The sequence below is a fragment of the Aptenodytes patagonicus genome, chromosome 2 (assembly GCF_965638725.1).
Source record: "Aptenodytes patagonicus chromosome 2, bAptPat1.pri.cur, whole genome shotgun sequence".
NCBI classification, from domain to species: domain Eukaryota; kingdom Metazoa; phylum Chordata; class Aves; order Sphenisciformes; family Spheniscidae; genus Aptenodytes; species Aptenodytes patagonicus.
Window position 1 is genome coordinate 65,813,878 of NC_134950.1, and position 25,097 is coordinate 65,838,974.

Sequence of the window (25,097 nt, forward strand, 5' to 3'; positions counted from 1 at the left end):
CAGGCCGAGGTCCGGACGGTGAAGGCAGAAAGGGAGCAGCTGCTCCCGTGCCAATTAGTAAAACCATTTCATTTTTGGAGGGTGCCTGCCTTCACTTCCAGTTCTTACCCTGCAACAGCTGGAGCGGGGGGAGAGGATGCCACGGCCTGAAATTAGGGTTTTGACATCTGAGTTTGGTTTAATTGAGCTTCTAGGGTAATCATCCAAACACAACTCATTTCTTTAATGAAGTAAAACACATGTAAAAGTACACATCCTCTTAGCAGTGTCTGCAATAATCCTTCACTTATCAATTAAACAATGGATAGAGCTGCTGGCGACTAAAAACAATCAGGTTTTATGTAAAGAAGCTCGGTTAACTGAGTACAAGAGCAAAGGAAACAGCAGAAGTAATAAGCTCTTCAGCACTTGTTATTTTTAATAGGAACCCTTTTCTCTCCCTTGCAGCCTTTGTGTGTGTGTGCGTGCGTGTGTGTGTGGCACTGTATGCTCAAGTAAAATACCCTCTGAAATACAGGCTTGATTTTCTTTTTCTTCAGAGAACCATAATTACTAAAAAAAATTCAAATTTGGTGATGTATTTCAGATGGGTCAAGTGAGCATTTTTGTAAAATATGTGCTTAAATTTAATTGATTTAAGTTATACAGAACCTTTAGCAAGGGAACAGGCATTGTTAATTCTAGGTTTGAAGTTAAATAAAATTTAAGCTGTGACAAGTGCAGTGTCTAGAAAATAAGTGCCTGCGAAATATGCCGAAGTCCTTAAATATACCATTCATGCTAATAACAGTAAATATCATTTTTCATACAACCAATATGTGACATTGGTTTCAGAAGAAATAAATGTATGGAATGCAGATTTTGAAATTCTATTAGGCTTCATATAATTATAGTACATAAAGAAAAGCGGTATAAGGTTGACATTACATTATCTGAGCTCTTCTAGGAACTTAGACATGTATGTGGTTGGGAAAGTGAAAAAGAGACTTGGAAAAATCATGCTGCACTTACAGCCTGGCCATTTTCTCACAGAGATCAAATGCAGTGTTTTCACTGGAAATAAAAATATTTGTTTATTATTCCTGAACAGATTCTTCCCCATTTTCTAAAAATCTGTGCTATTGCTTGAAACTGTAGGTTAAAAGTTCCTCCAAAACTGTTTGTGGGAAGCCCAGGCCTTCTTAGCTGCTTTGACAAGGGTGTTGACGATTTAAGGTCTCCAGCCTGCCCTGAGAGATCACTTATATCGAACAGCAGATGAAAAGCCAGTGCAGATGTAATTTATCGTCGGCGTTTCCTTCTAAAGAATAATTGTGGAGACTTGGCTAGATCAATAATATGGATTTTTGTTGTTAGGTCTTGTAGTCTGCACCATAATGAGAGATAGGGGACAGTGGCTGTTTTCTAATAGAAAATAAAGGATTGGTTTCCGTGTCTTTCTACATTTGAATGCAAAATGGCACACTTGAAACTAATTCAAGTTGTTAAGAAAAGGACCATTTTCTATTGCATTTCTGCTATCATATAAACATGGCAAGTTAGATCAGCCCCCTGTACAGCAAGTGAAATATTGCCTTTACATTTTCCTAAAAGTTAAAAAGTCTCAAATTCTGAAGTTGGAATGATAAAATTGTTAAGCATATCCAGAAGAATGTAAAATACATTTATGTATCAATACATGCCCATAATATCAAATGAAATAGTATGTCTAAATATGAGGGATTCAACCCACATCAAGCTTCAGGGCTAAGAAGTACTGTGCAGTTGAACTTAAAGTCACAGGTGATGAAGTTTTCTCTGTGTTTGTGTAGATATATGTATTTGTGCATATGCCACGATACATACACAAATGAGGTAATTAATTCATTAATATGCCTGAAAATGAATGTTGCAGAAAATCAAATGCAGCACCACCTTTCCTGAGCTTAAAAAACAGGGGCCAAATCTCCTCTAGTCTCATGTTTTGAGATCCAAAGCCTCACTGACTCCTTCAAGAGCCCTGCCTGCATGAAAGCTCCCAGATCCGACCTAGAGGAGTGTGTAATATTTAACTGGCAAATCATTTTATAGGATGGACCAATTTCCCTATTTTAAAGTTGTTCGTTGGTTTTGAATCATTTCTCTGTGGCTGAAAAAGCTGTTCCAAAGGCCCAAATATAAACTACCCAGTAAATCCATAAGCTTGCAAAGATGCTATGGGTACTCTGTGTCCTCATTAGTGTATGAAGCTGCAGGCCATACTGAAGTCTGCTCCTAGATGTTAAACACAACATGAGATAATTTATGACAATATATAGATGATGAGCAATTTCTTGGTAGGCATGGAACAGCATTTGACTTTAAAGTGTGAATTTTATGCTGGGGTGTTAGGCATTACAGCTGGTTAGAAAGATTTATGCTTAAAATTGATTAATTAATTAAATTAATATTTAATTATAATTAAGCATTATGTGTAGTCCTTCTATTCCTTTTCTTTGATGTTTTGATGAATTGAAGTGCTACATGCTGAAGATACTGATTAAAAAAAACCAAAACAAACCACCATCCCCCAAAAAAACCCTGAAGGAAAGAGGTTATGCAGAAATCTCTGTGTAACAATCAAGTATAACCTCAGCAATAATATTACTGACAAACACTTTGCAGTAAAATTCAGACTTTGTTACATCATTTAGCACATATGCATTCTTCACGTGATAGTTAGGATGGGTTTCCATTCTGCTTTTTCTGTTGTTTTTTTTTAATTCAATTATAATCACAGATGGCTAGAACTGACTCCTTAAAAGGAGGTACTGAAATTATTTTGTACCTTAGATACTGTCTTGGGATACTCTCATCAATGGACCAAATTTTCAAAAAAGCCCCAAATCCTGTACAATTTCAGTCTGCTTTTCATGACCAGATTTGGGTGCAGAAAATAACAGTACACCATTTGCTTTATTCTGAAATGGAGATTTATATGTGCCAATCGCATTTCATAGCCTAGCTACCTGGTAGAGGTTAATCAGCATTTTTATGATCCCATTTTAGTGGCAGGGTTCAGGCTGCCTTGGAAACTTTGAAGGAATTGCTTTCCTCCTTGTAGCATGGGGCCCAGGGACTCCTGCGCTGCGGCGACTGGGGTGGGGAGCTGGGGTTCCCCTGCGGCCCCCCTCAAGGCAGTGGTGGGAGAGGGCAGCTGGTCTCTGTGGTGCTCTCCGGGGAGCTCCCGCTCACGAGATGGCCTCTTGCTTGTATTAATGCCATCCGAAGTCAACTGAGGCACTGTGCTTTTCCAGAAAGTCCGTGTATTAGTGTGTCTGGTTATGTGGGAATAAACAACATGGAGGTTTCCATCCCTCTGTCTTCACAGGAGGACTTGGTAATTTGACACCCGACCTCTTAACCCAGCCCGTCTTTTGTAGAAACTAAATTTCCTTCCCCACGGGGAAGAATTTGAAGGAGACTGTTAGTTTCAATGAATTCAGCATCATTGCCCCGCCAGCCCCCTCTCCGCTATGTTACTGCGAAAGGAGACAATTTGGCTCCAAATCACTAATAGGATTCTTTTCTAAAAAAATATTTCTAAAATTTCAGTCTTATCTGAGGTTATTGAGTATATATCTGAGGTTAGCATTATTAATTCATAATGACCTTCATAGGCTGAGATTGCTGTGCATGTTAGTACATACTGAGTAAAAACATTGCTGTGAAATGATAGACTGTATTTATAGACAACAGGGCAAAATCCTAGCTCCTATTAAAAAAAAAATACTAAAAAGAGAGCATTTACGCACTTTTAATGGGTATTGAGCTTGCCAAAATCTCTCAAATCGGTCCAGAGGTTTGGAATGAAGAATTATCACTTGAAGATGAACAATACGAGTTCTGCTGCAATTTCAGTAGCAATCCCCAGACCTGTTTTCTTTATGTCATGAAAACTTTAGAAACATAAACAGTGCTGAATTGCCATTGGTACTGAATAATGTGGCTTTTATTGTTGCCTGGGCTCTTCTGTATATTCAAGAAAACAATTTAATACTTATTAATAAATAGAAGGTAACTAAAGATGACTGTGATCTAGTCTGTTGAAAATTTCTCAGTACCCTTAATTTGTTAGTAAATTCAATATATATTATTTAAGCAGAATCAGATATACAGTATATTAACTTTTTTTCCAGGCAATCTTTACTCAGCACAGAAAGGCCAGATGTATGGGAATTGTAAAAAATCAGGATATGCATAAAAACTGTTCAAGTGCATAAAGCAGCCCCATCTGGAAGACATCTAACAGAAATGAAGTTGTACAAAACCATTCCATTGATAATAAAGCTAATTTTTATGGGTCTGACAAGTATGTAATTATGTTCAGTGGTGCTTTTCAGATTTTATCACAGTCAATAAACCGCAGTGGTAATTTCATTCCCATTTGACATATTTACATGGAAACATTTGATTGGAGGAATTAGTAACCCTGAAAGCCTTGATAGATATGTTTTAATGATCTGTGACCTCCGCAGTCCCTCATCTGTTTATTGTTGCAACAGGCGAGAAGTCGTTCCTCTGTGACCTTTGTGGCTTTGCCGGCGGGACACGTCATGCCCTCACCAAGCATCGGCGGCAGCACACAGGTCAGTAAAGCTCTCTTTACTCTTTGCTATATTTTCTCCAGCAAGGGAGTCCCTCTACACTGGGGAGTAACGCAAGTCAAATAGCACATTACAGCACAAATAATACATCGGGCTCATTGTTTACTTCGCTTTTTCTCATTTTTGTAAAATCAGTATGCCCCACGTCTGCATCAAATCTGTTAGCTGGGAATTTGAATAATTGCTTGGGGGGGAGTGGGGTGTGGTTTTGGTGGTTTTTTCTGAAGGAAGTAGAATTGTAAAGACTGGCTTTCTTCTTTAAATGAATGCTAAGTCTGCTAATATTTTTTTTCCAAGGCCCAAATAGATTACCTACTGTGAAGATTTTGCAAGAGTCTGCTAGAATGTCCCTGGGTGAAAATTAGAGACTACGTATAGATTAATCCATTATTTTGGACTGAGACATAGTTGAAAGCTAGTGTTGTTTCAGTTGCCCTTTTGTAATTTTAAGATAGTTTGTAATTAATAGGTGCAACTTTAAGAGTTACCACATGGTTGGCATGTAAAGCAGGATTTCTCTCCCAGAATTATTAAAGCTTTCCTACCACCTGGTTATAAAGATTTAATATCAGATAAAATTAAATTGGCTCTTAGTTTCAGAAGACCAGAAAAAGTGTAAGTATTAAACATTTATTAATACATTTTACCTTAATTGTGCTTTTTAGTAGTTCCTTGTAAGTATTTGATTATTTGAATAGATTTTATTCAAACAGATGCAGAAATGTTGCTGCTTAAGCCACTGTAGTTTTTGTTTTACTATCATGAGGATAATGTAATATCATCAGGAATTGCTGTGTGAGTTAAGTGACCATTGTCTAATGTAGAGTGGAAAGAAATGGCTAACAAATGAGAAGCTGTAGTTGTTACATCATGAATTTTCCATGGATTTTGTAAAGGAATCTCAGTGGGAGATTTTATTATGTCCCTGAATAAATGAGTCTTGATTCAGGACATACACCATCTAAGTGCGTAATTTCCTGGAGAGCAGCTACTCTCTTTCTTGAGAGCCTGAAGCCATTCTTTCCACCCTGTTTTCAGTTTATTAAAGCAACCGTATTTGGGGGAAAGTCTGATGCTTTCAAAAAGGTGGGGTTTTCAGTGCCGGTCAGGCAATATCTTGAAATGGATAAGCTCTAAAAAAACAATACGCCAAATTTTGCTTGCAAGTCTAACTAGTAATCATGCTTCCGGAATTTTCCTTCTGATAACAAGGAACATACATTTGTGTGAGAGTACTGCCACAGTCAGTTCCCGTTAACTGCAGGAAGTTTGTATTTTAAAGTGTCCGAGAAAAGGCATTTAGTAAATATAATAAGTTCTCTTAGTATTACACTCTCTGAATGATAACAGGAGCAATTGCAACTACTGAAATGGAAGTTGTATGCTTCAGTTGTAACTAACAGTTTCCATTTTTCTGGAGCTTTGAAGAATTTTCACATGTTGTCTGAAGTTTATCAAATGTAGGCTAAGAATGAAAATGAGGTTTTTTTTCTTTAGCAGAAATAAATCAGTGTTATCTATAGGATGGGAACTACCTTTTGTTTTTTATTGGCCTGCCATGTAGCGCACTGGGATCATGCATATGTCTAGGACTCATAGTGCAGCTACACAAATGGTGAACAATCATTTCAGAATGGAAAAGTGGAAGAAATGCATATTGTTGTCTTTACCCTTCTTGTCTTTACCTATTACGTGAGTGCAGATCTGGTTTCTCAGAAATGTAAGCCCTTATCATCGGTTACATATTTATATTTTTTGTATCATTAGGCCACAAGTGGATAGAAAAAATACTTTATTTCCTGGTTTATGTGCAAAATTAGGCTGAAAATATGGTATGTTCCCTGTGAAAAGCTGTCCAGGTTTTTGATGGCATTTTGCCCTTCTTTTGCCAGTATGGTAGAGACTTTTGTGCTATGATCACAGGGATTCACAGGTTATAGATCATGAAGCTTGCATCTAGCAGGCATAACTTTATATTTTATGTCAGGACTGGAGGCTCGTTATTACTTTGCTATTAACTTTATACTATACAGGACAGTATCTCAGAGGCAGAGGGATCTATCTTTTTGGCATTTATCTGCCTTTGTGGCACAAACAATCAGAGATGATTCTTTAGCAGAAAAATTATCTGTAGCTTCTATTTGTTTCAAGGAGAATGACATAATCCACCTTTGCCTGCATTGTTGCACTTACATGGGTTCCCTTGTATTTTCATCCAGTGCACAACTTTATCTCAGTCCTTAGCTGCATGCACTCCTCTTTGTACCTGTATTTTTTCTTCTGTGTCCCCAGTTGGCACAATTTTCCCAGAGCAGAATGCTGAAGCAAATTACAATCAGGTTTGAAAGGGATAGGTATCAAGAACAGTCTAAATGGCTTAAATAATTCCCTACTGTAATACAAGCTGTCTAGGGGGCTGACACAGAACATCTTCCAATCCAAGATTTACTTCTATCACCTGTCAGAGACCCTTGATTCAAGGGCAAATGAGCAAATCCTCACATGTATTTGAGGAGTCTTAACCGGCTTAACAAGCTTCCTCTCGTCCCAGCCTCAAGGCCTGAGGTGTCCTGACACCCAGAGAAATGTTCAGCTGCTGATAGATATTTGACACAAGAGAGAACTGGCTGTAGGACCAGCCGCTTAGACTTTTCATGCTCTTGATTCTGGTATTTCTTACTCTGTTCCTCTCTCTTGAGATGCGATTATTTTTATGTACCTGGAGAAATACCTTTACCTTGTGAAAGATGCATTTTCTTTGGAAGTATTACAGCGAGCACAAAGTATAACTCGGTGTGAATAAGGCTGGCAGTATCTGGCCCTCAGTCACTTGTGGAGCAAACTGCAGGGACTAGTTTGGTAAATAGGATGTTATCCCTGGAAGATATATTCTTGGTTTTTAAATAAAAAGAAGTACAGGAATGTTAAACTGAAAGAAAAAGCCATTAGTTTTAAGACTTGGAAAATGTTTGTACTTAATTTATTTGCAAACATGATGCATCTCCATACAGATTTCCTTGATATAGGCTTTCTCAACTGTAAAGTAGAACTGTGAAGTAGAAAAAAAAAAATTGACCTATCAAGAGATCCCTGGTGCTTCACCAGTTGACGTTTTTGTTCTGTGTTAAATATGTTATGTCCTTAATGGCTGACCTGGTCCTGTGAGAAGCGCCCACTTTGAACACAGAATAAACTAAGTCTTTGGCTGATTTTGTCCTGGTAAAATGTTCTAGCATTATTTTATGATCTGAATGCATCTTCTTCCAGTCCTATTTTGCAAGAATCAATCTATGAAATTCTCCACGTCTTTCACTGGCTATGTAAATATCAGTGGCCCAATCTTCTATTTTGTGAATTGAAGCAATGGCAACTTCAAGAGTGCTCCAGAGTTTGACCAGAATTTTATCACACTGTAAAGAATGCTTACATCTCTGTCTTTGTCGAATGCTTTACAATAGACAGTTGTGGCTGCCTAGGCTGTGAGTAGAAACTGTCTTAAGAGACTTAGACCACTTGCAATATCAGCTGGTGCAATATGGTAAATAAGGAACAGGTTGAGGTGCTACAAGAACGTATATGCTGTAGTTCTTGTTGCCTCAACATGACTGGGAAGAAAAACTTCCATCTTTTGAGCCATACTGAAATAATTTTTTTTGATTCATGTTTTGTCCCAGTAAGAAAATCTGCCTGAAGAGAGGAAGATAAATAATGTTGCAAAGTTTAGTGTTGGCTGAATTTAGAATTAGTTGAATTCCACAGAGAATTTAAGCGATTATCTGAATTTTATAATGAAAAAGAGTAAATAACCTCTAAATCAGCCACCAAAAACGCACATGAAAAGAAACATCTAATATAATATCATTTAAATATTTTGCCTTAATCATGATCAACTAGGAAATTGCATAAGAGAGAAAAAACAAGCAAAGGTAATTATTTCTGGCTTGAAATGAAAACATGAAAACACTTAATTCTTAATTTTAAAGTGTCTTTTTTTTATGTTCTTGTTGTTGTTGTTCTGCTCTCCTCCTTTGTTTGTCTGCCTTTTGGTATCACTCAAGTTTTCCCTTCTTCTACATGTTTCCCAGTAAACTTCCATTTCGTGCTGCAGTAGCTGACTCAATTCAACAGTGCTGATCAGTCACAGCCTGTGTTCCTTTGCATGAAATTCCTTTTTTAATCTTGGTTAGTTCTCCTGCAAATTGCAAAAACCCCATCCTCATCTTCTAGACAATGGCAGTCTACATTTGCTTCTCGTATGTTTGTTGCAGTGGAATCTTCCTGGGGATCATAGAAGTACATTACAGTAGTAGAGCATTAGAGCATAAGTACACTTACTGTGCACAGCAGTTCTATGACAGTCACCCTGAACCTATGGAACTGCTTAAGAAGATTGTGTCTTTGTTCAAATGTTTTCATGAATTTTTGAAGATGGTAGCTTATATCATACAGATCACTGTTTGTATGATTGCTTCTGTTCATTCATTTCAATCTTGCGCTACTCAAGACATTTATAGGTCAATGTAATAAAGAAAGAAAATTTAATAATATATGTGTTTTTATCCAGATGAGTGACTCACTTTGTGTTTCTATTTCTCATGTGAACTGCTCTTTGACTTTAATGTGTAGTTACGTTACTCGGCATTGAATTTAATGTATAATGTAGCCTCTTCTCTTCAACTTCCCCAACACAGCTTAAAAAAAATTATAATTTTGAATACCACAGAAAATGTAGCACAGTAAGAAGACTTACTGCTCTTTTCAGCAAGAGGAGAGGTGAAATTTGAAGAGGATCTGTGTTGTTTTTCCTTTTCCATTTATGCCAATATTTGCAGCAGAGTGCGGAACTTGATTATAGCAAACCTTTGGCCAGAAATGACACCAAAAACCTGGGTATCTTAAAACTTTATCTCTACCTAAGAGAAATTGTCTAGTGGAACAGTTTTCCTCCCGTTCAATCTTTTTTTGCTATGGAAGAGCAACCCTATGGCATCTACAGGGTTTCTCATAAGAAAGCAAGGGATCAAGAATGTACTTATTTTTATATGTTTTATATGCAAAAAAGTTGACCAGACTAAAAGCAAACAGAATTTACTTTAATATACTTCAGGCTTCGTTAGCAAGCCTGTAAGTGCCTCTCCAGGGAACAGCCTTAACAAACACTAGATATAGTTGGAAATAAGAAGAAAAAATCCTGTAACGTGTAAGCAGATGGCTGCGTTTTGTGGTCTACTTATTCCTTAGGTCAAGCAAAACTTACAGGATTCTTTTTGTGCTGCTCAACACATCATGTGAAAGACAAATAGGACTAAAAGCAATAGTTTCCTCTTGAAACAACTGGGGTAAGATTTCTTCCATCTTACTAAGATTCTGATTAGTTGCTCAAGACTTGCAAATTGAAGGCACCATTTGATTCTTATTTTTTTCCTTCATTTATGTTAAAGCTGGATCCTCAGTAGCACATTCATATAAATGCTGTATATAATCTACAGGTAGACATTGTCTGGACAGTCATGATTATAAATAAAAATTTCACTTTCCCACCCAGAAATCAAGATCTATCACCAAGATTTATAGTTTTTGTTACTGTGTTATTTCATTTTTCCTTTAAAAAGTACACGTTAAGTACATAACTGCACAGAGAAATTTATGATTGCAGTAAGGTATTCTCTGTGTCCTAAAAAGCTCATCATCAAAGACAGAGAACTCAAAAGAGGTAAAATCAGAGAAAAGAGGAAGAAGGAAAGAAAAAGAACGACGTAATTTGGGGGGGAAGCTAAGATAGATGCTAAAAGAAGTCAGTGCAGAATTTGGAGAGGCAAGGGAAAAAGCCTTAATCATGATGGTTTAAGAAGAACAGAACGGGTAGAGCTGACAAGGCTAACTATTTAGCAGCAGGCTTAATAACTGCTGTTGTACAGACTCATACTCCCCATGATCTGACCCTTTTATCAGTTGCTTTCCCAAACTTTGATTGTTGGAGCTAAAATTTTCCACGTCAAGTGACCTAAACAACTGATGCACTTCAGAAGTTGCTTGCAGTGTTGTCAAAAAAGTAAAACCATTTCTTCTTTTGTGATCCTGTGGTTAAGAAACATAGCTTTTTGAAAGTGCTTATGTTAAAAACAACATAAAAACTCCCAAAGATAGTGGGTCCTTGATCTTGGAACGTGTGTCCTTCCTTTTTTCCCCCACAGAGCTTTTTGACCATTGGGGCATTTGGGGGCACCTATCCTTTTTTGTGGGGTTTGTTATTGATAAAGTTAGAGATGGTGAGGACAAGTCTTCTGTAACGGTAAGGTTGGGGAGGGTGGTGGTTTGGGTTTTTTTACCTTTATTAATCTTTATTAATACATAGACTTTGTCCTTACTCACACATTTTTGGATACACTATTTTATAGTTATTAGATAGTGTTGTTTAAATAATACTGTAGATATTACTTTTTTGATTTGTGTTATTTTAATTTTGTATGAATTAGATCCTTGACTGGGGATGAGGGAGAATCCTCCTGGAATAGTTAACGGCAGCCCGTATAAAAATAAAATTAAGTTTATTGCCTGAAATGTCTGGGGGCAGGAAGGGAGGAAGGAAAATTGGGACACAAGGGCTGATAAAAGAGCATTGTGGTCCAAAGATAAGGAAGACATTAAATACTTAAATGAGTAGGTCTGTGGAAAACTTAAATCAATAAACAAATAAATAAAAGTACTGCTGCTACAGCTAATATATTCTTCAACACCCCCCAACCCAAAGAAATACCTAGTTTTCCTTTAGATCTTTTCAACTGTACTTATCAACCTGGTTAATTTTCCATAAAAATAAATATTTTCCCATGTGCAGCTGCTAAGAATTACAGGCCATGCTAGGCCGTCTTTTTTCCTCCCAGTTTAGTTGGCTTTTGTTGTGTGGTGCTGCTGTGATGTATTTTCTGTCAGGTGAGATTTACACATAGTCCACTTGACAGGAACAGCTAGCCACAAGGATTTCCTAAGGAGAAACTTCCTGGAGCAGTGGGCAAGGATTATCATTTTTCTTTTGGTCACGATGGAATCTGTAAGTCCTCCTGGCTTCCATGGGCCCTCGCCTGTCTGTCAGCCCCACTAGCCCTGCCCCAGCACAGCAGCAGACCTTTACCTGATCCATCCTCCCCGGAATGGCAAACTAAAAATCTCCTTTCAGTTCAGATCTGCTTTTTTTTTACAAGAGGGCAAGTTGGTAAGGTTCTAATGCATTTTAAATTAAAGCAGTTAAAATAAGTATGTATGTTATCTAAAATACCTGTGGCTTTACTACTTAGGCTTAAAAATGTTGCTATCTTCTCTAATACTGTAAGATAAAATAAATCAGGCACAGGAAATCTTCGGTTCAAGAATAGGTTACGTTGCTAGGGAGTCTATGGCCTCCCAGAGAGTTTAATTGAAGAAGCAGCCAGTACCATTCAAACTGCTGGGAGAATCAGCTTCCTCAGAGCAGAGAGTCAGTGTCTGACAAGAAAACCCCATTTGGGGCAGGAAAGACATACTTTCTAGCAGTCTCAATTTGTCCAGCATAGAGGCTTCCGCATTGTGTCCTGCCCCTTCACCTTTCCTTGTCCCATGAAACAATAAATGAAAAATAGTAGCTGGTATTCTCTGCAGCAGCTGCTAAAAGCGATTATTCCAACTCTTTATAGAGCTATAGAGCTATATAGAGCTTCTATATAGAAGCTGCTCCGTTGTCCTTCCTTACAGCCTTACAGGCTTTTCAGGCCTGAGGACCTCGCATTTCTTTTTCACTTGGGAGGGGAAAAAACCCAACAGTCTCCAAGAATGAAAAATGCAGATTTCTCTCTCTTCTCAGAATTCTGGCAAAGTCTCTTTGGAAGTCTTGAGTGTCTCATGTTTTAAGCAGGCTTGAAAAATCTGGCTTGGAGGCATGGCTGCTTGGGAGTGACCTTTTGCTAGTGACGTGTCTTCTGCTGGTGGTGTGTGTCCTGTCAGTGTGAAAAACTCCAAATTGTACCTGCTAAGAGGCTTAGGGTTCAATTTTGAAACTGCCTATTCTAGACCTCTGAACAGTCTACAAGGTTGGTGTCCATCCCTAGCAGTTTTATTCAGACTTCTTAAGTTAGGGATGTTGGTTCCTTATGTAGTCTTTAGAATAAATACTTCTGAAGGCTTGCACAATTCAGTCAAGATCACCTAAGTTAGGAGCTGCCTTCTGTCTTCTGCGTACAAAAAGAAACCTGTTTCCTCCCTAAATGGTAATTACATGTGCCTGTAAGCCGCACAGAATATTTCTGGAGCAACCAGTTGGAAAAATGGGATGCAGGTGTCTTAGCTAGGCATCACAGTATGTGTATCTGTCATGAGATTTTGTCTTAGTGCCTTCTGAGGGGTGGACCCCTCCACTGGAAGGAAAAGTACTCTTTTCACATAATAATTTATAAGCTAGAGATTTTTATCTTTCTTCAATTAGTAGTCCTCTAGAAATTTTCAGTGCAATTGCATATTCAGCAGAGATTTAACTTTAGTCTTCTGAAAATATTATTGTCCTAGTTTAGGTTTGGTGGTGGTTGTTTTATGGGCGTTTTTTTCATTAATCTTTCAAGTCCTTCTGCTGAAATTGGCCCACTGTTCAGAAAAGAGTCACAAGGGCAGAAGGACAGCAGGCGAGAGAGGGGGAATGGAGCACTGAGTTCTGGTTCATATTCTCAGCCCTGGTTTATGTGTATTATTTAATGGATAAGATGAAAAATCCAGGAGCAGAGACAAAAAACAAAGACACTTTCCTCCTGGAGATGTTCCTTTCTGAGCTGGCACTGAATACAAGCTTCAGACTGATTTCTCGCCTTCTGTCTCCAACAGTGTTGCTTTCAGGGCTGTGCATGGGCCCAACTTCAACAGAAGGTGTAGGGTGAGAGGAATGCCTGTCACCTGGTGATGATATTTTCATGAAACAAGGCCCAGTAACACGGTTACCCTGTTTCGGTGCAGTTCTTTCTCCTCCTTTTTGCTGCTCTATAACACCACGTGGGAAGTCAGCTGGCTACTGATGTGTATATGTCATAGTGAGAATAGTATTTTGCAGTTAATACACTGTATTTGGAAATTTATTTTGTATTTGTGGTGGTTATGTATACATGGACTAAAATCTATCTCAAGGGATTTGCCAGAAATTTAGACTTTTCTTCCTTTTCTGTTGATGAAAACTGATAATGCATATCTTCTCTTGTCACCTTCTAGGAGAGAAACCATTCAAATGTGATGAGTGTAACTTCGCTTCCACAACACAATCGCATCTGACACGACATAAGCGTGTCCATACTGGAGAAAAGCCTTACAGATGTCCCTGGTGTGACTACAGGTAATGAGTCATTAACTAAAGCATGATGAGAGAAGGGTTAAGGTGATCAGATGAGGTTCATTTGAAGTCACCAATAAAAATATATTGCCATTAAAACACCATCAGGGCAGCAGTAATTGCATATTAAATTAGGAGCTAAATTTAAAAACTTAGTCTTCAGTATTTAGGTATTACTTTATAAAGAAAAACAAATGATGGGAAACCTTTTAGTGGTAAGACTGCAGTGCTAATGTTGAGTGTTTGTTTCACAGCTGCTCTAGTGTCTGTTAGAATTCTCCATGGTGAGGCTGCTTATCTGCATCGCCTTTTCAAATCAGTTGCAGTTTTGAAATTTTTCTCGGTTGAGTTGCAACCATTTCACCAAGAAAGGAAAAGTCCCCTAAAAGGCTTAGCAGCCTAAATACTCACCAGACGCTTATTAGAACGGGAAGCAACTGGAGCTAGTTACAGTGCTGCAGAGTCTTGTTTTTCTGCTCCAGTTTTCCTTCTTGCCAGCCAAGTTGTTGGCCAAGAGAGTTGGCCATAGGGTGGTTACATGGAAAGTCTCCCATGTTCCACCATTAAAACCCATCCTGTTAGGACAGTAGATTAAGTTCTCAAAAATCACATGAATGGACAGTTAAGATTACTTGTGGTGCTCATCCCATGTGTCTTTTGTGCATTATAGACTACTTATTAAATGATCTCATTGCTTCTTAAATAAGTCTTTACTCTTCTTAAACATACTTCTACAATCTTGAATACTTCTAATACCTTGCAGTGAGGTGGCTAGTCTATGTGTACTATAAAGGAATCCATAGAAGTTATTCATGAGCAATTTGCAAGAGTTGACATCCAAAAAGTTTTTAAAAAATCAGTATTATATTTGATAAATAGCATAATTATGTAATTAGATGCATGTGCTGTGATGCATGCACGCAAGAGGAGAAAGTTAAACATTTGATTATACCACTATAGCATTTTTTATTTTCTTTTAATGGTGAGTATACAACTGTAATGTTCTTTTAGTATAAGTTTTAATGTAGTTTCCTAAAACAAGGTTATGTAACAAAGGCTAGCTGCTCTCATAATACCTGGTTTCACGCTATTTATGAGCTGCCTTAAAGAAAGCTCCTGTACAGAAAGCTTCTGCAGTGATCATGCAATTTCTGTGCAAAAATTTTTGTTGCATTGGTTTGTGCATGCGGAGTAAATGTTCTGTGAACTCTTCTGTATTGAGCACCCATTAAATTACTGCCTAGAACTGCAAAGAACTGAATTTGATAACCTCGGGGGGGCTTCCATTTCTGTGCTGCTACCTTAAGAGTCCCCCTGCTTTTTTTCTTTTTTAAAATAGAATTGTTTCTGTCAGCTTCAGTAAGTCATCTAAGAAAGAGAGGTGGTTTTGTGTTTGTCAGAGTGGTTGCATTAAAAGGTCTGTGTTGAGTGAAGTGAGAGCATATAAGCAATAGCGTGACATGATATGCTGCAATGAAGGTAAAAGGAGTGCTATCTTTGATGCTGCATGTTTGAGGAGGCTTAATCTTGGGGTCATCCACTTTAATGAACTGTCCCGATTGGAAGGAATAGTCTTATTACAGAACTAGGTAATGAGAGGTGGGTTACGGTGGGTTTGAGCTCGTGGCTTGAAGACCTTAGAGATTGGGAGCATTGTAGATGTGAATCAGTTTGCAGTTTGGGGTTTCTTACACACACGCAATGAGTGGATGCAATTCCCTCACTCAGTATGACAAAATGCATAACTTCAATGCTCTGTTTAGTGAAAGACGGGAGATCATTTTTCTTTGGATGGACAGTTTTCTGTATGGGATAGAAATTCCAAGAAATGACAAGTTTTTTACTAGTATTTTATTATATTGGAGGTTATTAGAGAAGAAGCAAGCATAACTTATTTTATCAGGATTAACAAGAAATCTCTGAGCATCCCCTGCCTCTATATTATTGAAAAATAAATGTTTCCCGGTAATAAGACATTAGTTTCCATCCCTTGCATGCCAATTTTGACCTAATCTTTGGAGGCTGATCTCTACAGATACCAGCTGATGAAGCTTTGATTCTGCAGGAAATTTGTTCTGAGCTCAGCTGAAAAACATCTGGCAGGGATGCAGAAATCAGAGCTGTGCTGCTGCTGCAAGTTCATAGAGGCAGTGAGGCACTCTGTGTAGCTGCAGAGGAGCCAGTAGAGGGGCTGCTGTATTTATTAGCCCAGCAGTCCTGCTTGTGCCTGCCAGTTTCCACAGTCCTGGGATATTAGCCAGCCTTGTTGGCAAGTATAATTTTTGCTCTCTATCCACCTCTCTCATTTTTTTCCCTCTCTCTTTTTTTGTTTTAAAATATAATTTTAAGGGAATCACATGTTGCCTCCTTGTCAACTCACTCAGTACTATCTCTTTTCATGGAAAGGTATTAGCAACTCTGTAAATAATGTCCTTTATACCAGTTCAGCAGATGGTATGTACTCTTGCAAGTGTCACCTACAGAAAACATAAAATCAAGATTTTAAAACCTGCTGACCTAGTGATAAAATTCACCCCCATGTCTAGTGGTCGAGTTCTCACTGTGGTGCTTTCAGCTCAGCCCTTGCACTGTAAGTTCATCCAGACGATTTCAGATGTTGCCGCTTAGTGTTGCTTGGCAACTGCAGACTCTTTAATGACCCTTGTAGTTTCAGCGAGGTGAATATTCCTCAATTTGTGTACGGATATGGAGTAGAGTATTGTTAGTGCTACCATAAAGTCTCCTTTCACCGATAGGTGAAGTGATCTCTCTATTCTATAAAGTAGTTTGAGACACTTGAATTAAAAAAGTGTCTAAATACAAGGTATTTTAATTATACCTGTTCAGCTCATCAGTGCTCAGAGGGTTCTTGGAGAGTCCTGATTTCAAGCTTTTCAATTCCTTGGGAGGAAATTGTGAACAATCATCCTGCAAAAACTCTTGCCAGTCTAGCAAGTGAAAGGCTAGCTAACCCTGGCTAGAAGTGCAGAAAGAAAGGCTATTAAGAGAAACTAATCTGAAGTTAGGAACTGTTTCGAAAATCTGGATCACCTGTGACTGGACAGGCACCTAGAACTCTGTTTGTTTGTTTGTTTGTTTGTTTGTTTGTTTTGTTTAGCAGCAAAAACTGAAGTGAAATAGGCTGTAAGATACCATGGGAAAAAGATTGATTTTGGCTGCATGGAACAGAAAAGGGAATTTATTCCCTATATAACCCACAGCATGGGAAATTCTTTTCTTAACTAGGAAAAGACATGAATGGATGTGGTTTTCTGAAGTGAATAATAAACTAACCTAGCATTTTCAGCTCACAAATTATATATTCTCAATAGTATGCATAGTCCCAAAAAGAAAGTGGGAGACTTTGCTCATTTTATTTCACCAAGTTGCTTTTATAAACTATGCTTACGGTTGTACTTAAATATTTTTGCAAAAATGTTACCTTCCATTTCTACTTCTTGTACTATGACCATTTGATATTTATTTTTGGCTAAATCTTTTGTATATTGATAACAAAGAAATGAACATGTGCATTTCTATATAGCAGTATGCAATTTCTAGTAACGATTATAATTTGAAATTACATTTTCAATCTAGATTTTAAAATCTAATTCCTTTTGAAGGAAGAAAAATATAATATATATATTCATAAATATAAAAATTTGCTTGTTAAATGTCTTGGTTATATTTTTTCACATTTGTGTTTTCAATTTAGGTTTGCCTTATTTAGATAAAAATATACACAATTTTCCTTTGCATTTACTTTTTCAAATGACACAGCGTGTCTCTCCATTCTTAAGTCAGTGTGCTTTGTCATACAAAAATATTAATTCACTCCTAATTAATGTTCAACTTAATTTTATAATACAGAATTGGTCTCATAGGGCCCTACACCACCATTACATATGCAGTGCTTATTTTATATTTCTTAGTCATTTAAAAAAGATGTGTTATGTGGCTAAACTTTTCAGATGACACGATCCTAGAGTTATACTGACAGCAATACTGTTTGCATTTGGTAATGGGCACAGTAAGTAGTGAAGAGACGTATAACCTCCTGAAACTGAACAACGCCTGTGAACTTCAACTGATTTCTAAATCTGTTGGTTGTATAGTCTGTGGCCAGACTTTCTAAACCTGCAGCACATTTAGGCACCTGAATTTAACCTGCTTTCAGAAGTGCTAAACTCCCATAAGTCTGATGATGTCAATGAAAGATGCAGATATACAGAATTTTCAAAAACTGAACTGGTTTTGTGCATGTGTCTAAAGTAAAGAATTAGGACTCTCATTTTAGTCATATGTTAGGCTTTAAATTCAACTCCCATTGGTACTGACTTTCCATGTAACTATCACAGCTCCTCAGGCAAGTAATAATTTATGTTCATGGTGTGTGTGAGGGGGGTGTTTCAGTACAAAATGGATCTGGATTACATTGTTTTGCCGCGGGGGGGGGGGGCAGAAGGCAGAGCCCTGCTTTTCTCGCATAGTCAAATTTGTTGGAGTTCAGGGCTCAGGAGGAGCACTGGCATACTTTCGTGATACAGAAACAGTATTGCTGCAACTTTGACCATGAGAGCGTGGGACAGGTATAATGTTGATGTACTTTGTGCCATCCCTGTGCTGTAATTAAACAAAATGACTCTTGTTTCTCTGGGATTCCACTGTATGGTTAATTTTGCGTAGAGTACCCGTGGCAGTGGGGGGAAGGAGTGAATAGAGGGCAACATCCAGGGGACTGCTGATGTTCCACAGCCATAGATAAGAGGGTTTAGAAGCTACATAAAACAAACAGCCAGGCCAGCAAACAGCATTAATTCCGTAAATGCACCTTTCTATAAAGTATATGACTTGTGAATGATGTCTTACAAGACTGAGAATAAATAGCATACATTTTTAATATAATTATGTAAGCTAAAATAAATATTTTACATTTATTATGCATAATAAAATAATTAGACAACATTCTCTAAGGGATTATGGCATCTGAAATTCCAACTGCAGAAGGATTCATTGCATATTTTCAGCAGCAGCGGCAGCATGACTTAGGGGGAGTGACTCCACAGGGGCTACTTTTCTTTTTTTGGACAGCATCCCTAGGGAGTTCCTATTTCCCTCTGACTTATAGTATCTGTTCATAGGTTGTAAAGACCAGTTTATAATACACTCCAGGATTTGCACCTAAGTCATAAGAATGTGCAAAGTAAGTGTTTTCTCTGTTTATTTTGGTGAATTTAATAACTTTTAGTTGTCTTGGTCTGATTGCATCAGCTGTGCACTATTCCCTAGTTATATCAAGGATAACTAGGGACTACTCTAAATGCTGAGGTAACAATATGTACTTACTCGTAGCAAAACTGAAAGGCTGTTAAGGCAACTTCTACATAAAATGATGAAACAGTGTATTTATCATTAAAACATTAATATGCTCTTTGTAACCAGTGAAATTTAATATGCATGTATAGGAAATAACTAGGTTATACAACTGTATGGAACATTAGGCTGATGAGGACTCCAAGTGGCAACCACCACTGCGCTATGGAAAAACACTGTTTTATATATCACAAAGGCAGAATTGGGCAAAAAAAGTGCATATACTTTGTGCTAATAAGAAATTGCTGAGGACAGTACAGTAATGCATGCATGTAATAGAGCAAACTGGGCCTTCAGGAAGCACTTAAGCTTCTGTTGTGATCAGCAGCAGGAGTTGAAGATATCCAGTGCCTTGTGCTAGCAGACTTATAAACAAATGAAGATAGAAGTTTAGAGAGAAATTCTGTCAGTGCATGGGCATGGTTCCCAGATGCAAACTCCTCAGAATATTATTCAGCCCTTAGTTTTTAATAAACATTCAGATACAATATTTGGTAATATTTCTATTAATCTGGAATAAAATATGCTGTAGCATTTAAGTCTATAAAAGAAAAATAATCTGAAATAAAATTTAGATATAGCTGCAAAAGCAGTTTAACTATTCTAGTGTATACATGGCATACAAAACAATAGTTAGTATTATTCCCTTTATGATGTTTCTGTTGCTTAATAAAACATCTTATATTCACCTAAGTTATAGCAAATAGTTCATATGGTGAACTCAGAATAAAAATATGCAATGTGATAGTGCAAAATACAGATCAGCTCTCATGTTAACCAGGAGACTTGACTTCAGATGTGGTTCCTAACATTCAGAAACTTGTAGAACCAGAGAGCACACAAATAATGCTATGGCCCTCGCTGGGAGACGTGTATGCTGTCTGCACTGACCGAGAAATCCTGTCTCTGCAATTTTGGAGAATCGTGTTGGCGGCAGCATACAAAAGAACTTAAACTCCCTCTCTCGCAGCTCTCCCTGTCCTCCCTGCCAGATGCCAATGTCTCTGCATGGACTGCTTAAGAGAATGTATGCTTATTAGAAAACATGATTGTTTCTTAAAAAAAGACGTATATGTACGCACACATACAAATATATTGGTGTATGTAGACTTGATGACTACGGTCCACAATGAAATTGCCCTGTTAAGAGGCTTTTGCACAGCATGCAATAGTATAGTCACTTTGTGAAGTCCTTGGCTTTCCGTATTTTTAATTAATAGTATAGTAAATGCACTCTACTTGGTAGAAGGGTAATATGGATTTTTATTTATTTTAATGAATAATACTTATTCATTACGATATGGAAATCCATCAATAATTCCATGAGCATTGGTAACTCAAGCTTCTTTTGTTGTTTTTTTTCTTATTTCTTTTTATTTATTTGTTCCTGTTTTCCCTTTTTTTTTCCCTGTGGCCACTTGAAGTAAGAGGAATTAAAAATTACCCTTTTAATTCAGTGAATCTGTGATTCTTGTGCTAACAGTGAACCACTGGACTTGGGACTTTAAGGATCCACCCGAGTATATTTAAACCATTGATGCAATTGCAAGCATTGATAATACTATTCTAGCCTCATTTTGGATTGAGTCCTTTGAAGAACAACTTTTAAGTGATGTATGGCCTAAATGCCATGCTAAACTACTCAGAGATGACCACTGAGTTTAATGTTACTGAGACATGCAGCTATTTTGATATTGATGTAAAAATTCCTATATAGTTTTAACTTGCAGCAGCTTCTCTCTGTTGCAGCCTGTTGTGATCCTAGCTCAGCACTCTCTCAGTTTGTTCACACTTTGATTTAAGTTCTGCAAAAACATTCTCAGGTTCCTGATTTGTTTCCGTAGTTACTGTCTCCCCCTTGCTGTTCAATTCGGGCTTTGTCCCTAAACTTTTCTTCTTATGCAGCCTCTCCCCTGCTGAACTGATGCTCTTTTTTTTTTAATCAGAGTCCAATACACTTAACCCAAAACCTGAAGTATTTGGTGTTTAGAAAATATGAGTAAGACCACTTCATGCAGTGGACAGACTAATGTAACTAATGTCTTCTATTATCACATTTTATCTTCTCCCTGTCCTCACACTTCTTTTTCCCTATCACATGCAATCATCACTGTTTTATCTGTTCTTCTTTCTTAAGGAGCATAAATATAATAAATATACCTATATTTATATTAATATATAGTTAATTAATGTTTATAAATCTGGAACACCAGCATATATTTCAAACTAAAATAATCTTAAGTAAGTTGTATTTTGATAGTAAATAAAATTTTAGTACTAACCTCAAGATGAATGGCAAGGCTATGGTCTTAATATAGATTTTAGTAACAAAAAAGACTTGTAATTTCCTGTTCTTACAGTGCTTCTGATAAAAATGTACAGTGAAGATCTTTTACGTCTACAAATAAACTTTCATTTGTTGGATTAATTTGAACTAAAAAGAATCATTGGCATCATAACTTAATTCATATGACCCATTTAGGTAAAAAGTGGTTTAAAAAAAGGCTAAAGCAACTATATATGTTTTCTTTGCTCTTGCCTGTTAACACAGAACAAAAAATAAACGTTTGTTTTTTTACCATTCCTTAATCCCCAATCCAGTCATTACAAAAGGGCCAAAGCTATCTTTGGGGGTGGTCAAATCTACAAGGAATTATTATTGCTAACTACCAGCTAACTACCTGGCTGGTAGTTAGCAATCTGAAAATATTTTGGTAGTGTTACAGGCCTTTGAGATGAAATTAATACACTAGCCTGTTGTGTTATGAGTGGTTTATTCTCCAGGCAATATGGCTAGTACCATGTAAAAAAGTTTCTGTATTAATGCTGTCTTTGTGACAGCCTTACCTCTTCCTCCTTCATATGTGACATACAGAACAGATTTAAATGTTGGGAAGTGACAGAAAGCAAATTCAGTTCAGAAGTAGTTCCAGAAAGAGTTGTAGCCTAGTGCAAGGGGGAGAAAGGGAAAGGTTTTTTTTTTCCTTTAAAGGCTGATGAAAATGAGAGAAAGAAAAGAATTGTTGAATAGAAAGTAAAGAAAGGGAGGAAAGAAGAGGAAAATACTGAGCTTTTCTGTTTGAGAAAAACTTGCTACTTAGATACTTCTAATGCATTAGAATTGGTGAGCAATTTTCCAAATAAATATGGCTTTGTTAGAAACTCCTGATTTATTGAAGCTAAATAAAATCGCTTGCACATTCCAGCAGAGTTGTCCTTGTCTTTGTGACAGCTTCTGCCCAAATTGCCCTGGAGTGGTATGTTGGGGCACTTTGGGAATGCAGGTACCAAAGCCTCTGCCTCAAAAGTGGAAGCTGTGGGCTCAATGTGCCAGGCCTGCACTTTGCAGTGAGTGTGGCTGGAGGGTGTTTTCCAGGGGCCACAATACAATATGGTGGGACTGACGCTCTGGGGCAGAGTTGGCACCTGGGGTTTGGGGAGGCTGGTGCTCCTGGCCCAGTGTGGTGGGGAACCCCTACGGACTGAAAGCCCGTCTCTGAGATCTTCAGCTCTCTAGACAGAGAGCCTCTGGAGACAGAGGCATCAGAGATTTGGGAGCTTGGAGTTTGTGGGATGTTGCTTCACAACCCATGGGTTCAAAGCTGCTGTTTAGGTTTGGCCAGTAAAAGCCTTGGCATGAACAAGGACAGTTTGTCTCAAGGTTTGCATGTGCCTTGCAGCTCTCTATACCATCAGTCGCCTTTTCCCTTTCCTGAGCTGCTGGGAGAAGACAGTGCATTCCCTGTAGGAAAATGTGGTGTAGGGAAGACAGGCCATTTGGTATACAACAACTTGCCTTCCCTAAAACCATTTTGCAGAAACTGTTGTATGATACTCTACTTTATTCTCATAAGTCATGGATCAGGGATGTATTTCACTTGAGGCTTTACTTACAAAGAGACAGTTTGGAGAGGAGCCTATTGTCCAAGTAACTTATTAAGTTGCTTGTTATAGCTATTTTGTCCCTGATTGGGATGGTCTTTGTGGTTTTGGTAGGCCTGTTTAGGTCTGATTAGCAGGTGTAGATATTGCTGAGACTTCTTAGGAACTCTCTTTATAAAAGCCAGCACATAAAGCCCTCTGTTTTGTTATAGCAAGTGATGGGGTGCTGCTCTGGTGTTATTGTTGTTTTTGTTGTTTGAAAACCTCTTTAAAAAAATCTTATAGATATTTGCACATGCCAGGTGTGGTCAGTTAGCATTTTAGTTTCCAGTTTCCTTTCTGCCTATTAATAAAGTGGTGGTAGTAGCATTCATTGAATGTGTTTATTATATTTGGTTTGTTTATTTAACATTTGTCTTTAACCTGTTGCATACTACATGTACCTGAATTTTGTGTTTTAATTTCTTTTTAAATATGTTCTTTTAACAATGGAAAAATAATTAAGGGAAGAAAACAGAATCCAAAATATATGTGAAAAAGGTGGTTCTGCATTCTTGGATGCCTTGGGTCAAAGCAATTGCTTCTCATTTTACATCCTCAGAGAAAAGATGAGGTCTGTACAGCACTCCTCATCTTCCCCTCACAGGTTATACATGCTGAGGCTTAGTGTGCCAGGAGAAACAAGCTGGTGCAATGCTGTTCTCCCTTCTCCCACCCCCATGGGCCAGGGGATTGGAGTGAGTGGAGACATTCCTCGGTATTTTCCCACCTCCTTCTGTGAATGAACTGAAATGGGGAGGTAGTGGGAACTGAGAGGGATAGGAAATAGCTGCTGCTGTTCATAGCCTGAGAGCAAATTGATTATTCTTCCTGAAATAAAGAGGAGGTTGCAAGGTGACTTTTGACTCTCAAAGACTGCCCAGATCTCGCTGGTGCTCCCAGGGTTGGTAGCACAGCTGCAGGTTGCTCCGTACCTCAGGCCAGCTGACTTCCAGTCCAGTTCTGGTTTGTTTTTCCTTCCACTTAAGCAAACTGCCCAGCTCACCATGATTCCTAGAATATAGGTCCATACACATATATGCGTATTTTTAAATAATTCTTTAAAGTAACGCTTCTGCTGATGTTCTTCAGCATTGCTATCTTTTTATATTTTTAGTGATGTTATTTAAAAAACACGCAACTAGAAACTCTGCAGTTCATAATACTGTAAAATTATTTGTATTCTAATCCTATAAATACATCGAGTGGTTCTAGTGACATCATAAACTGCCTGAACATCATCCTACTAGTTCATTGTGATATTACTGGTACCCCTTAAAATATAGTATTTATAGCTTTATATTTGTAACTTCAGTGCACTCTTCTTCAATCCCTGTTCAAGATAATTATGGATTCTCTCTAACAACTGTAGTCAAGGACGTAATTTGTTCTGCTAGAAATCCCGTGTGGAACGTCTTCCCATACTGAGCCTTCCTCAAAACGTTTCTGTTGAAATTTTGCATGTACGGTCTACAGGGCAAACAATGCTTAAAATCATTTTGAAGTTGCAGAAGGTATTGTGATTATCAAAATGAATTCCTATGTTCTGTTGATTTTTCATTAGAAAAATGTGGTATTTCATACGTCTTTTTGTTAACAATCTCTTGGTAAAATACAGAGAACCATTTCCATTAGCAAATTTTGGAGATATCTGCTATGTGTATTCTAACATATAAAAAGCCATTAGTAATTTGTTTTCTTTTCAAGAAAGAGATGTGTCTTTAGTTCAAAAAGGCAATTTTTGTAGATCAATTGACGAGGATTGATTTTTAGCCTGATGTCCCTAACTTATTCTGAGACTTACACCAGCCCATCCATCCATCTTCTGTCAGTTTCTT

At 37.7% G+C, this 25,097-nt stretch overlaps 1 protein-coding gene across 2 annotated transcripts in view; it reads left to right on the forward strand.

Annotated features, from left to right (window-relative positions):
- ZNF407 (zinc finger protein 407) overlaps positions 1–25,097 on the forward strand; it is a 350,620-nt gene that overhangs the window by 204,808 nt on the left and 120,715 nt on the right. For both annotated transcript variants that reach the window (XM_076330088.1, XM_076330089.1), the window contains exons 6-7: positions 4,524–4,607; positions 13,848–13,968. In XM_076330088.1, coding sequence (XP_076186203.1) covers positions 4,524–4,607; positions 13,848–13,968 — 205 coding nt within the window. The remainder of the gene's footprint in view (positions 1–4,523; positions 4,608–13,847; positions 13,969–25,097) is intronic.